The 15,032-nt window shown below is 39.9% G+C and overlaps 2 protein-coding genes across 5 annotated transcripts in view; one reads left to right on the top strand and one right to left on the bottom strand.

The window, feature by feature from the left end:
- ankdd1a (ankyrin repeat and death domain containing 1A) overlaps positions 1-1,744 on the top strand; it is a 39,579-nt gene extending 37,835 nt beyond the window's left edge. For all 4 annotated transcript variants that reach the window (XM_085278540.1, XM_085278548.1, XM_085278544.1 and 1 more), the window contains 2 exons: positions 835-966; positions 1,161-1,744. In XM_085278540.1, coding sequence (XP_085134666.1) covers positions 835-966; positions 1,161-1,222 — 194 coding nt within the window. In that variant the 3' untranslated portion in view covers positions 1,223-1,744. The remainder of the gene's footprint in view (positions 1-834; positions 967-1,160) is intronic.
- A 1,072-nt stretch (positions 1,745-2,816) lies between these two features.
- LOC146583864 (hatching enzyme 1.2-like) lies at positions 2,817-14,295 on the bottom strand. The gene is made up of 10 exons (XM_085278566.1): positions 14,173-14,295; positions 13,896-13,926; positions 13,621-13,686; positions 13,318-13,467; positions 12,024-12,141; positions 11,713-11,891; positions 9,983-10,064; positions 9,115-9,239; positions 3,342-3,390; positions 2,817-3,030 (listed from the first exon to the last, which is right to left on the bottom strand). Exons 1-9 carry the CDS (start codon positions 14,233-14,235, stop codon positions 3,347-3,349), a joined length of 858 nt encoding a protein of 285 aa, XP_085134692.1. The 5' UTR covers positions 14,236-14,295; the 3' UTR covers positions 2,817-3,030; positions 3,342-3,346.
- Between the last annotated feature and the right edge of the window lie 737 nt (positions 14,296-15,032).

The following is a 15,032-nucleotide window of genomic DNA, read 5'->3' as shown; positions in this document are numbered from 1 at the left end:
AGACATGTCAAGCAGAGGGATTGGACAGCACCATTCCCTGCCATGTTTAACACCTACTGGATAGGGAAGCTAACAAGCTAACTCCATTAGCATCCTGCAGCACAAATGAACCAGGTGCTAATGGTTGAGACCCACCCGGAATGTCTAACCGAAGGCTGTCCTGATCCCCAAGGATCCCAAGAAGGGGCCGGTCCCATCCAACTACTGGCCAATAACTTGGCTAAACTGCCCACCAGATTGCCCTCCTCCTGAATGGTAGATACTGTACCTCCGTCCATCCAAACCCACACTTGTCCTTGTTGGACATAGTTGGATATAATTGCTAATCTTTCTCTTTGGGTAGATTGGTCCTCCAACCAAGAGCAGTCTCTCCAAGATGACAGCAGTTTGCAACATGGATTGTAATAAGTTTTTCAGCTTTTGTACACTGTTGCAAGAGTTACATTCTGGGCACAGCTTTTTTCTTTAATTCCAAATGCCAGATCTTTGACACCTTGCTTTTAAACTCTATTTGACTTTTAACCTGTTGAACCTTTTTTTTAATTTAAAGTTGAACTTTAAATAAAATATTAAATTATATAAAATAAAATATTGTTTCATTTTGTTGGAGCACTTAAAATGTAAGATATCAGGATGTCATTCAGCTTTGCTTACTGGCCAAGTACCTCGCTTGCTTAACGCTGGTCTGTGGTTACAATACAGACCCAGTGGACTATATGAACTAGTTAGTTACTGTGATTCTATAAATGTTCTGATGGTATAAGAACTGTCTACAGTGACTGTGTTTAACTAAAAGTTCAGATGGATAATGCTTGATATAAATCTAAATTGAAGGTAAGAAAAGCTTCAAAGATCATGGTCACCGGATGCTGTTAATCTGGCTTCATGGAGTGCTCGTAGCTGGAGAAAACCCTACCAAAGGCCTCTATGAGGGGTTGGTGGAAATCTCCCGGACAGATTTGGCAGGTGAGCTAATCAGGGAGGTCACTTCCTTTCACTGGTCAGACTATTTGTCAGTTTTAACAGTCATACAATATTAGTTAACAATATTTCTCCACAGAAAGACCAATAATGCCGTAAGACTGTTTTTCTGTTTGTTCACTGGAATGTGTCTACTTTTTTTTCTTTTCTCTGTTTTCCTCTTCTGGTTTGTTATCCAGAGTTCATCCGACAGAAGGCAAACTCCCAGACCAGCTCTCCTAAAATGTGCTGCGTAATGTGACGGCAACAAGTTTATGCTTATCATCGAGCTATTGTGTTAGCTTTGTTAAAACTTTCTTTATTTAAAGAAATAAAAATGTTATTTTCTATAAATAAAATTACATGATTTGAATTGTGAGTCACATAATGGTTTACATTTTTTAATGAAAGATAGGTGTGTAGCAGCCAGGGGAAAGTTGCTCTCTATTTATTTCTTTTTTTTTTGCCGTGCAATTTTGTCAGGTTTTCTCTACTGCAGCACTTGAACTGTGTTTACCTAGAAGGGCTGTAACAACAGCCTTGCACTGCTGCAGATTTCCATGTGCTGCATCCCATGCCAGTTATCCACACACAAAGAAAGGACAAGACAAGCTGCCCCTAACCTACCCAAAATGCCCCACGCCTGCTGCTTAGGTGTGGGATTTTGCTTCCCCCAAAGGTCCTTGAGGTTCCTGAGATTCCCTAAAGCGCAGATCGTACCTCCCAACATGGGCCAGCTCGCTCCACATGATAGTGCATCCGAGGAGGCGTGGACCTCCCTGCGGAGGCGTGGACCCCCCCTGCGCATGGAGAGACCAAACCATGAAACTGGCGACTCCGGGCACTGGTGCTCCATACTCCTTGCAGGCCCCCTGCATCCCAGACCCCAAACCCCAAGACCCTCACACCAACACTAGTTCACTGGATCTAAGACAGAGCCCAGCTCCTAACAAAAAGCGCCCCTCACAATGATGCTTTACAACACTGCATCTGATGTTTTGTGTTGCACTTGATGTTGTAAGGCTTGGATGCAGCTGCTTGGCCATATAAACCCATTCCATGAAGCCCTCTATGCACTGTTGTCGAGCTAATCTGTAGGCCACATGAAGTTAATATTTGCCTCTCTGCCCTTTGTCCTCCCCTCAAACCGGCTGTCACTCCCTAAGCCGTGGTCTGCTGGAGGTTTCTTCCTGTTAAAATGGAGTTCTTCCTCCACACTGACTCCAGGTGCTTGTTAACAGGGGCTCATCTTACTGTTGGGGTTTATTGTAGGGTCTTTATCTTAAACATAAAGCACCATGAGGCGACTGTTGTTTGGATTTGGTACTGTATAAACAAAATTAAAGTGACAGTCCAAAATAAAGTCATTTTAATGAAATTCTTATTTACTCATTGTGAATAAAGTACAGCAGTACATAACACATTTGATTGATGATTGGTGGTTGATTTATTTAAACTAATATAATCATCCTGCTGCAACCAGGTTTCTGTAAGTCAGAGTAAATCAATTTGTTGATCAATTATTAATTCTTGTACTAACAGAGAGAGCAAACCCCAAGTTAGCAGTTCAGTCAACAGTAAAGCAACATGGAGCGAAGGCGGTGTGCATTTCACTTACTCTTTTGACTGGCCTTACTCTTACTTTGAGGAGAGTAATACTGGGAAAATAATATTGTTTTTCTCACTGAAAGCCATTTCCACTCTGTTTGACTGTTACTTAAGTAGATTAACCTTTGGTTTTATATCTTTTTGTCAGGAAAATACTAGTACAAGACTGAGTTCATATCTTTACTTGTTAAATGTGTATTTTTGACCTGTAGACTTGTAGGATTTGTGGAATAAAGAAACAAACTTACTAGAAATGAAAATGAATGTTTATTTTTTTTCATTTTTTAGTATTTCATACAGCTGACTAGCAATTACACAAGCGTGATTGGGATTAAGTCAACGGACAGGTGAAAAGTATAGACAATGATACATTTTCATTTCTCATTTTAAACAAAGCTATTTCAGGCAAATTTGAAAAGCATAAAATTCAAGCTGCATCAATCTCTCCCATCTCTTGGTTGTCTGTGGAAACAGAAAGAAGATGTTACACATATGTAGTATCTGCACAAAAAAATCACAAACACAGGCTGTAAATTGAGGAGATGTGTTCGTCTGGTGTTCTGGTTTATATGCCTTTCACTCATCCCAGCTACATGCTTCTGACCCTGATCAATTAAAATATATGACATTTCATTGTTTTTTGTTTTAAACCAAATGTTTCCACTAAAGTTATCCTGACAAAGCTTTAATTGGTAAAATAAATGTATAGGAACATGATTTTCTATTATAATGAAGTAAACAAAATTCGAAAACATCCGAGCTTATTTACTTACTTTTTCTAGAACAACTTGTTCCTTTGCACAGGTATGGGCACATTTGAGCCTGTCAAACAACAAACAGAGAGAAATCTTTAAACGCTGCTGCATTTCTTTAAGACACCACATGAACATCTGAGTTTGATGAACAGTTTGATGTACTATATCTATGTTGGTGTTTACTAGTCTCCATGATTGTTCTGTGAAACTAGTGGAGGTAGAAAAGTAAGCCGGGGGCTGAGCAGATAGGTTGAAAGAATTTAAGGTCTTCAGCACACAAAGCAGATAATTAAATAAGCATGCTCTCATGGTTATGATATTCTGAAGCATATTATTATCTATAGACAATAATACCAAACAGAAATTGCTTCCTCTTCCCTCCATTTTGCATCACCCAATGTCAGTTTTGTGTACATATTTGATCTTCAAACACGTTTTACCCCAGTGACGTTGGTTTTTCTGCTTGTTTGTTAACAGGATTCCAGGTTTTTGTGCTTGTCCCAACTTTTTCTATTTATATAATTATTATTTGAGGAGGAGACAGCTTCATAGTACAGTTACATTTTGTTTGAATTTTGAAAACCTCTCAACCTTTAAGCACAAATGGGTGCAGTAGTAGGTTTGGAAACTAAAGGTGGTGCAGAAAAACGGCAAGTAGACTGGCACTTATACAGTGTTTTTGTGCTCTAATTGAGCACTCAAAATTCTTATTAGCCAGTCGCACAAACATTCATGTAAATGCTCTTTCTTATACTTAAGTACCAGACACACATTTGCACAAATTTATCAATAGCGACTCAGAGTTCAGTATCTTGCTCAAGGTCATTTCAAAATACTTCTTGGTGTTGTCTCAGTCTGGAGTATCACTTCCTGTTCTATCTTACAGTGGTATTTTTGCATTGCTTATCTGTGTAGCCAATTTAATTAAAAACTTATAGATAACGTCTTATTTCATAGTGTAATCTTCCTGCGCTTTATCCAAAGCACACTCTGTTGAATCACCCACTAATTATATTTACAGTGTTCAGTCACTGTGTCTTTAGGGATTCGGTAGCTTAGCATTAGCTCTTCACCTGTCTCTCCTACTCTTTCCTGCTCAGATGTTTAGTTACCCCTTGGCCTACTTTACTAATAACTATACTTGTTATAAATGTAGCTTGTTTGTAGCTCCGGAGGCCCCGTCAGTTCTCTTCCATCGGATTTTCCCGAGCAGTTGGGAAAACATGATTGCTGAGTGATGGTGAGGAGGAAGCGTAGTCCTAAATAGAAGCCCCCGGTACACTACCAACCCAACCATGTGTTGAAGCATTTTTCCCCACATGGCGACACACCTGGAACATCTATACATCCATCCATTTTCTTCAGATTCTCTGGGGCCGGGTAGCAACCTAAGCAGAAAAGCCCAGACCTCCCTCTCCCTAGCTCAGGGGTGGGCAACTCCAGGCTTCGAGGGCCGGTGTCCCTGCAGGTTTTAGATGTGTCCTCGAACCAACACAGCTGATTTAAACGGCTAAATTAGCTCCTCAACCTGTCCTGAAGTTCTTCAGAGGCCTGGTAACGAACTAATCATGTGATTCAGGTGTGTTGACCCAAGGTGAGATCTAAAACCTGCAGGGACACCGGCCCTCGTGGACTGAGAATGCCCACCCCTGCCCTAGCTGCCTCCTCCAGCTTGTCCAGGGGAACACCAAGGAGTTCCCATACCACCCAAGAGATATTATCTAGAGTTGGATGTCTCGAGACTGGTCTTGGTCTCGAGACCACTTTTACGTGGTCTTGGTCTCGACTGACTTTGGTCTCGGTCTTGGTCTCGCTGTTTCGGTCTTGCATTCTCAAATCGACATAGTGTTTGGGAGATTTGGAGTCAACCATCAGCGGAGCGGGGGGGTGGCTTACTGGGCTTAAGCCCGGGTCATTTTTTCAGAAGCATGGGGTCTTTTGGAGTGTAATTTGTTAGTTAGATGCCTGACTGACAACTGTATAAAACAAAAACAACACACGAAGCTAGAGATGGACCGATCCGATATTACGTATCGGTCCGATACTGACCTAAATTACTGGATCGGATATCGGAGAAAAATAAAAAATGTAATCCGATCCATTAAATATCACGAAAGCACCTCACAAAACTTGCAACACGCCGTAACTCACCTCAGAACGTTAGCACTCGGAGCAGTATGCATCACGTGATAGAGCGGCTGTGGCATGCGGGACCTGTCGGTGGTCTGGATAGCATTTGGAGCTTCGCTAGCAACCCGGCATTTCATCTCCGACAAAGTTATCCCCGAGAGAAGTAAAGCAAGTGTGTAAGTCCATCTCTGAATGTTTGTAAAGCATTCCTGCGTTAAGCTTAACAAGCGACTGCCTCTCGCTCTCCGGCTGCTACTTCAATCATGAAACTGCTTAATGATCAGCTGATCGGCTTTTCTGTCGCGAGTCCGTCTCTCTGGTTTGTTTTTGGCCCACTTTGCACCAGAAAGAGGAAACCAGCGGCTGAACAACAGCAGCATGTTTAAGCTTGATCAGCTGTTGTTAGAATTTATTTAATATTACTTTCTACTCGAGGATCTTTTTCTACGTAGCTGACGGCTGGTAACTGTGCAGGGGCGGATCTAGCAAAGTTTAGCCAGGGGGGCCGATAGGGCATGAACAGGGAAAAGGGGGCACAAAGACATACTTTTCTTTCTTATTCTCATTTAAAATGTCTAGCTTTTAATAAATAATTATCTGACACCCAAAGTTTTAATTTGATGTAAAATGAATAGAAGTCCATTACTGTATATAGTGACTATTAAGTCTAATATATATACCCTAGTAAGCTATAGTACTTTTTACTTTGGGAAGGTACCATCTGTGCAGTCTGCAATTTTGTTGAAGAAAGATGTTGAATCTATTTAATATTTCTTGAAAAATAATTGATTTCTGTGCATTTTCTTTCACACTGCATCAAATTAAGGTTGATTACGTCGATTAAGCATCATGAGGTGGAGCGTGAGGGGTGGTTCCCTATTTTTTATTTATTTATTTTTGTTGTTGCTGGGAGTTGGAACCCTATTAGTTAGGTTGCTTAATATTTACGCTAAGTACTCTTTAAAATACCAGAATAGGGAGGATGGTGTAGGTTTAAGTTTATTAGATTGATCAGTATTGCTGAACTATGAAATGTTTTTTTTTTGCATACAGGTATAACAGAATAGCTTTAGTGTAGTTGTTGTTTTAAACTTGAGTATGAACTTATACAAAATGCAGCAAGATATTTTAAAAAACAGTTTTGTTGATTAAAAAACACTATATCGGATTCATATCGGTATCGGCAGATATCCAAATTTATGATATCGGTATCGGTATCGGACATAAAAAAGTGGTATCGTGCCATCTCTACACGAAGCACAGAGCGCACCGTCGTAAATTCCCCCTAATTTTGATATGATCCGAGCTCAGGCACTAGGCGACTGAGCACAGCACACATGTGAGCGAGAAGTTGCTGCCTGCGAGTTTGCTGCAGACAGAGGAGAGCTTAAGTTTGACCAGGTACCAAAGCAAATCATTCATACTGAACTAATAATGTAAATATGACGGTGTATCACAAAAGATTGATATCAAACTGATCACTTGGTTGCGTTACTTGCTCTTCGAGTGAATCAACAAATAGACAAATAAAAAGCCGAACAGCAACGCTGATTTTTTAGAGTCTTAGCTTTCATTTCATATTTTCAGTTGTTTCCCTCCACGGCTAAACAAACCCTCTCAATCGGTTTCAGTTGTGTACTGATGAACACAACAATGGACATAAGGAGCTTCTTTCAAAGAAAAAACTCTGGTAGATGTTATTTTATATATTATGCTTTGGATGTTGTTCAGTATATCTATGCAAAACAAGAGGGATTTCAATACACAGCAGGATATTCACAGTTGAAACCAGATGTTTACACTTTATGGAAAAAACATAAAAACTTTTTTTTACTGTTAAACATCAGTTTAGAGTAAACTTCTGTTTTAGATAAATAAATATTGAAATATCTTTCGAATTAGTTAAATGTCAGAATAAAGAGAGACAGAGCTTCTATTTTTATCACTTTCATCAAATGTAGGAGTACATATACACTAAGTTTATTGTTAATTAATAAGAAAACTGCAGACGATTCCATTCTGAGCTGAAGAAGCTTCTGATTGGTTCGTAGAGTCCATGTGAGTAAACTGGTGGCACAGCTGTGGATGCATATAAGGCAAAACACAGAGCCTGTTTCTGTGACATGGGAACATCAGGAGATGTCAACCAAAACACCAGGAACAGAATTGTGGAGCTCCATAAGTGTGGCTCAGTTTGAATACAATTTGGTGCCATTTGCAATTAAGAAATACAGACAGTTTGATGCAGCCCCGACTTTGTTCTGCCTTGCTGCTTAATTAAAAAAATAGTTTAAGGTGTCCTGCATATGTGATTTTTTTTTCCTATATGAAGTCATTCTTTTTTGAACAAAACTCAAAATAGAGCCTGATAATCTTTCAGTCATTTCTACCCTCACCTAATTTCCTTAAATTCCTGTGTGAGAGCTGCTCGGCTCTCACACAGGGGCTCAGCTATGCTCCAATCCCTCCATACTGCGGCCAATCACATGCGAGGATATAGGATAATATCATTATGTGAAAAACAGAGAGGGTGAGAGACGCGACAGTCACGTGGAGCGTGCGTCTGTCCTCTCAGTGAGTAAGATAGTGGACAGCGGTGAGGAGGGCTGTGTGAAAGCAAAAACACATAAATATGCCTGACACCCGTAAACGAAACAGCATCTGGCTGCAGTTTAAAGACTTTTTTTGTCTCGGTCTTTGTCTCATCTTAACTTGGTTATTTCTTGGTCTCGGATTAGGCGGTCTTGACTACAAGTGTAATATTATCTCACCAGTGGGTCTACTCCAGGGCTTGTCCCAGTGGGACATGCCCAGAACACCTCACCCAGGAGGCATCCTTGTCAGATGCCCGAACAACCTCAACTGGCTTTGTCCGATGTGGAGGAGCAGCGGCTCTACTCTGAACCCCTCCCGGATGGCTGAAATCCTCACCCTATCTCTAGGGTAGAGGGCAGCCACCCTTTGGAGGAAGCTCATTTCTGACGCTTGTATCCACAATCTCATTCTTTCGGTCACTACCCAAAGCTCGTGACCACAGGTGAGAGCAGGGACATAAATCCACCAGTAAATTGAGAGCCTCAGACTTGGATGTTCTGACTTCCTGTCTGTTCACACTCTGGTGCTAACCACTCCAAACAAAATCAAACAAAACTGGTGTCAATCAATTGTGCTACATTTCTGCTGGTTTGTGCTACAAAAATTTTCGTTTGTGCCGCTATCATTTTAAAGATATTATCTAAAGTTTTTAGAGAACTCACACATGCACTGATAAACACAGTCCCACCCACATTCCAAGGATTCCCTCTATAAACCACCACTGTGCAATAACTATTTATATGTAAATACTGTCCAATACTGTCCAAGTGCTGCAGAAACTAAAACTCACTTCCTGCAACCTCCATCCGGTCGAAGCAGATGGCTGCCATGACCTCTGTTTACTTGTTTATAAGACAGGAGGGAGGTCTTTACCTTACAATATAAAGTGCTTTGAGGCAACTGTTGTTGTGATTTGACGCTATAAAAATAAAATTGAATTAAACTAATTGAATTTAGAGTGGAGTAGCCAAGAACTGAACCACTGACCTTCCAACTGTTAATCCAGCTTCCTTTTTTCTTTATAAAAAAGGAAAGAAAAAGAAACGAAAAGAAACGAGGTACATACTGCAGGTATAAAGGCGATTCACTCGAAGGATGTCATTGGCACTCATCTCTGTAGCTCTGCCAATGGCTACATTCTCATCGGGTATGGGAACGATGGTTGGCTCCCTGTCTCTTGAGAAGGCAAACCTGGGGTGCAAACACACAGTAGTAAGGCAAATTGTGATTGTAGTCTCAAACAAGTGTCATTATAACAACTACAAAGAGAAGGCTAAAAACATGAAATTATAATATGGGCTTCAGCTTGAGCAATGCAGCAGGGAAAGGTCAGTCAAGAGGATTATCTACCTAATTATTACCTAATTGACTCTGCCAAACAGAGTCCTTATTGCCATTTCAAACATTTAACAGAATGGGATATAAATGTTTCAAGGTTTATCATCTGCCCAAAAAGAGCCCAAAGGCAAAGTCCTGCACGCCATTATTGTCCATCATGTAGCATTTGCTCGTTAGGCAGCAAGCTAGCACTCTGTGACGAGCTAATGTGGCTTTTGTCTATAAATGTGTGTGTTGTAGGCTTCTCATGTGTTGAGTATCAATTATTTTGTTAGCAGCTGCAATATTATTACTGATAATAAAATTATCATCATTATTATTGTTATTATTATTATTGTTATAGCACTCAATGTGTAAACTGTTTCATTGGTTACCACAGCTTTATACTGGTTTGAATTACTGGTTTTCTCAATGGCCAGTGTGGTAAGAGAAGTTGATTACAACACACATGTACACAGGATGTAGAAAATTAAAATCTTGAAAATGAAAGGACTGAAAACAGATAAAACTGTGTCAAATAAAACTGTGTTATTATGACATAATTTTTAAATAAATATACATTTGAAGCATGTTCAGGGAGTGAACTGATATCTTACCTTCCATAGTGCATAACAGAGTTGTAGTCATAGGGAGTATCAAGGTTCCTTGTGTTGATTTTCCTAAAGTTATGCTCCATCCCTGTGGGGGTTCAAACAACTCAGTCAATGTTTGTCTCTTACTCCAGGCTGAGCATTAAAATGTCACAAAAGTTCAGTTCACCCTACAGCTGTGTGAGAGCACCTGGGTAACTTTTTTCCTTTGCACAAAAACAAAGAAATCTATTGATTTGTGTCCATGGACACAAGAGCTTTCCAGCTTTAAAGAGAGAGCTCTCCATATGGACATGGGAGGGCTGGGACAGTTGTAAGTCATTTCACCTTGCGCTTCCACATAGTGACTTGTGCATTTATTTTGATGCTACTTTTACACTTAAGAGGTGTGACTTCTTTTGCTGCTGACTTCCATTTTGAATAATGTTTGCCTATGTTAACCCTTTCACGCATGGTGGTTGCTACAGTTTACAGCTATTTAAAGGCTGTGTTCTTGTATTTGTGTCACTGCTGATGGTATACTTGCAAAATAAACCATTACACACTGATGTGTCACACCCACTGGTCGTTTAATGTTACAATAGATGTATGAAATGTTTCATTGTAATTTTATTATTTAACCCTGTCATGCATGAATTATGACAAACTCAATCAGGATTTATTTGTGTTCATCTTTTCATGCCTAAAGATGAATACAAATACTTAAGAAAATAAATCCTGATTGAGTTTGTCATAATTCATGCATGACAGGGTTAATATACAAAAACTACTCAGGTTTGGACAATAAAATTACTTGGTTAACTTTAATACTTTTTGTTAATATTCAATTCAATTTTATTTATACAGCACCAAAGCATAACAAGGCACTTTATATTGAAAGGTAGACCCTCCAATAATACATACAGAGAAAAACCCAACAATCATATGACCCCCTTTGAGCAAGCACTCTGGCGACAGTGGCTCAGGGAGGGGCGCCATCCGCCGTGACAGGTTGGGGTGAGTGAAGGAATGCAGGTCAAAAGACTAATATACAACACATATCCATCCATCCATTCGCGTCCACTTATCCTGTTCAGGGTCGCGGGGGGCGCTGGAGCCTATCCCAGCTGTCATAGAGCGAGAGGCGGGGTACACCCTGGACAGGTCGCCAGTCTGTCGCAGGGCCAACACACAGGGACAGACAACCATTCACACTCACACCTATGGGCAATTTGGATTAACCAATTAACCTATCCCCACAAGCTGCATGTCTTTGGACGGTGGGAGGAAGCCGGAGTACCCGGAGAGAACCCACGCAAACACGGGGAGAACATGCAAACTCCACACAGAAAGACCCCGGCCTGATGGTGGAATTGAACTCAGGACCTTCTTGCTGTGCGGCAGCAGTGCTAACCATCGTGCCACCGTGCTGCACACACATATACATACATCTTTTTTTGAAAAGCACAGAGGAACAAAACATTCTTCCAATTCAAATAGATTAGTCTCAAACTTATAAATAAATTTAATAAATAAATAAAAGAATTCCACAGACAGATTTGATTATTGTGAATGTTTCACATTTTGCCCTACATTGTTTGTACTTTGGGTTGTTTGAAATATTCTAAAAAAACATGATTATTGCTCTACTGTTGGTAAATGAACTGTCATTTATGTAGAAGTTTTTTTTGTCATCCTGACCACTTAAAGATTTTTTCTGACTGTTGTTTCTGGCTGTTGTTTGTCATGTGACCCACCTGGGATGACGTTCTCTAGCAAGATGCGTACATGTTGGTCTCTGTCTGAACGCGTCTGTTCATGGTCGAAGCCCAGGGCATGGAGCACCTCGTGTTGGACTATCTGGTGGAAAACACAGCCCTGGCGACTCAGTGACACTATCTGGCCACCCCCACGACGCCCAACAAAAGAGTAACACCTGAAAAAGAGCGGTAAATAAAAATTTTATGACAAACCAGTAAAACAGCTTCCTCACTCAGAACATCCTGCGTTAGATGAAAAGTTTGCCTGTAGAATTCAAGTATAAATGCCTACTTTGTGTTGGACTTACCCATCACGAGACTGAATGTCCAGAAAGTCTCTTTCTCCGCTCTGGGGCCTAAAGCTGACGCACGTGGCTGCTTCAAATGACCTCAGACCTTGCTCGATGACGTTACGTTCCCTGCGGGCTTCACAGAAAAACATGTATTGTGGTTCTAGTTTGTTGTGGCATTATATTCAACTAAGACTGAGCACAATGCTGCTACTCCTGAGTAACTGCTTACTACTTACACTGGCCTATAAATCAATCAAATCTATGTTACTGCCTCAAAATCAGCTGATGTTTTTGTACAACTTTAATGAATTTATAGAAAGCATAAAATATTCTTCATTATGTTGGCTTGAAGCTTGTAAAGATTGGTCATAACATTGAACTGCTCCCCCCCAGTATCTTTGATGTGGCATAGCTAACAGAAATTTTCAGGGTAAAATACATCTGTCCCATTTTATCTACATATCTTAACTATAACTAACTTTGAGTGTTATTATATTGGGATATATCATAGGTTCAATAACAAGACACCCCCAGTGTAATGTCTGTGGCACTCTGGATGCTTTGTCAGGTAATTCCCTGGAGAAAACTTGTCAAACTTGCCAAAAAAAATAAATAATTTTTTTTTGATTGTGACACTGGAAGAAGGTGTAAATTTTATTTGTAGTTTCCTCTAACTAGTTCCTGCACTTTTGAATTAAAGAGCGCCTCTTGGGTTGGATTGAGCCAAAAGCACAATGGAAGGAAAAAGGCATTAGAACCGAGAAAACAGCAATTTTATCTGCAACATTAAGGTCTTCAAAATTGCGACTGAATATCTTGTATCAGTCTCCATGCTAAGCTTTGGCAAAGCTTTATATATAATTTTATATTACATCTATCTGATACAGATTGATGTATATTTAGGTTGTTTTTTTTTATATATCGGAGGAAATTTATGTGTAACTGACTAATTCCTTTTTTAATAAACTGTCCTTTTCAGTTTCCTTGGTAGTATTTTTAAACTCTTTGTATTCTCTGTACACAAAAACCTTTCTGTATGTCATTAAAATACTTGTTTAGTGTTTAGTCTTTTGACCAAACAGCTGTATTTGAAGCCCTGAGATGAGAACCCGTTGATTTCTCTTTGTATTTAGAGGACACTAAAATGTGGAATCTCAGAGGGAAAAGGTTTGGGAAGCAGCTTTGCCCACTAATGGAAAAAAAAACAAACCCTACAGACGGAGAAAATCATTCTAATAGTTTTCAGTTAAACCTGAAAAATTAGCAGAAAGCTCAATAAAAAGGAATGTTTCCATGTATCTAGACTTACAGTACTCGTTGGAGATTAGATAAGGTACAACAACTCTGCCATTGTTTTTAGGCCACAAACAGCCTCGAGCCGTACACGGATCAGCGTTCTGTAGACCTGTTGGCACTGCTATGTCTCCAAATATGACCAGAGGTTCATCCAAGTTCTTTCCTGTAAAGTATGGAAAGAAAAACATATTTTCCGTGTACTTTCGATGGTTTCATTAACACATCAACTCAGTTTTTAAGGTTAGCCCCTGGATGTTGTTACTAAAGCTGTATATTTACTACTGATGAATAGGAACTGAAGTGAAGTTGAACATACCAAGATTAGCATTAGCCTTCTCCAGCAGTGTCGAGATACTGAAATCATCACCCTCAGTGTTGTTTCCTGTTCAATATGAAGCACATATGTTTGACTGTTCTATAAGGACAAGGTCACATGTTACAACATCACAAAGACATGTCAAGGAGTCAGGCAAATCCAATATGGACCAATTATAATAAATAAATAAATGAATACAAATCAACATGAATAAGAGCATATCTCACAGTGTGATGACATACAAGTGCTAAATGTAAAAAATAGCAAAGTCTTACCGGAGTTTTCAACACTTTTTTTAAAAGGTGCCTGTAATAAGATAAAAGGGTTTATAAGGACTAGTATTTGATTTGTTTGCAAGTTCAAAAATGCTTGAAGATTAAAATTGCAAATTCCAATTTATACAATAAATTAATAAAATGAAAAACAGAAGTATTCTCTTTGTGTTCTTATGTTTTGTTTTGAAGAAAGCTTGTATTCCATTTTAACAAAATAAAACATCTTGGTCAAATCAGAGAGGAAATCTACGTCTGCATACTTAACTACAACGCTTACCTCTATAACAAAAGTGTGGGCGAAGCACAAGAACACGCTGAGCACAGCCGCCTGGAGGATCATGGCTGGTTACTGAAGAAGAGCAGCCGACTGAGAAAATACCTGCTGAAAACACAAGTGTTCGGCTTATATAGTTAGAAAGGCCAGCTGAATTCTGTCCTAATATGGCATGCTGTTCAACCAGTACTCATTACTCAACTGAAAATGACAGTTGTTACTTAAACACGTCTGTTTCAACATATTATGAAATTAGACAAAAAGGCTGTTGCTGTCTTTATATTATGTCACAGTCCAAATATTATAGTTACCATCAATGTATTTAAATCTGTCAAACATGGTGGAGGAGTGTTATGGCACAGGCATGTATGTGCGGCTGTTAGTGGCACGGGGTCAGTGTTCACTGAAGATGTGGTTGCTGATAGAAGTTATAGGGTGAATTCTTAAGTTTACAGCCTTATACTCTGCTAACATTTAGCCAACTGCTTCAAAACTCTCCTAGTGACTAACCAGAGCATGCTGTTCATTTTCTGAAGATGAAATTGGAACAGCCTGAAGACAATCTCAGGACAAAAACCAACCTCCCAGGCTGCAGGAGACTTGGGGTGGGTGAATGACCTAAATAAATATTTTAATAGGTTTGATCAAACGCCCACCACAGCATCGTCCCCCCTGCTGCAATCTCCTTCATCTTCAGGGCCTGCCTGTCCTTCATCTCAGGACTTCACACCTCTCAGCTCCCAGCCATCACACCCACCCCAGGCTTCTGTGGACTCCAACATACACACCCCTCCCCCAAAATCCACTCTTTCTATCTCAGCACTTCAAGTGAGGAATGAGCTTCGCAAGATCAAGGTGCAGAA

This window comes from Mchenga conophoros, linkage group LG1, assembly GCF_057382185.1.
Source record: "Mchenga conophoros isolate Kocher_MC1m ecotype Shallow Benthic linkage group LG1, M_conophoros_male_GT1.1, whole genome shotgun sequence".
NCBI classification, from domain to species: Eukaryota; Metazoa; Chordata; class Actinopteri; order Cichliformes; family Cichlidae; genus Mchenga; species Mchenga conophoros.
This window is presented reverse-complemented; position numbering and strand designations above follow the sequence as displayed.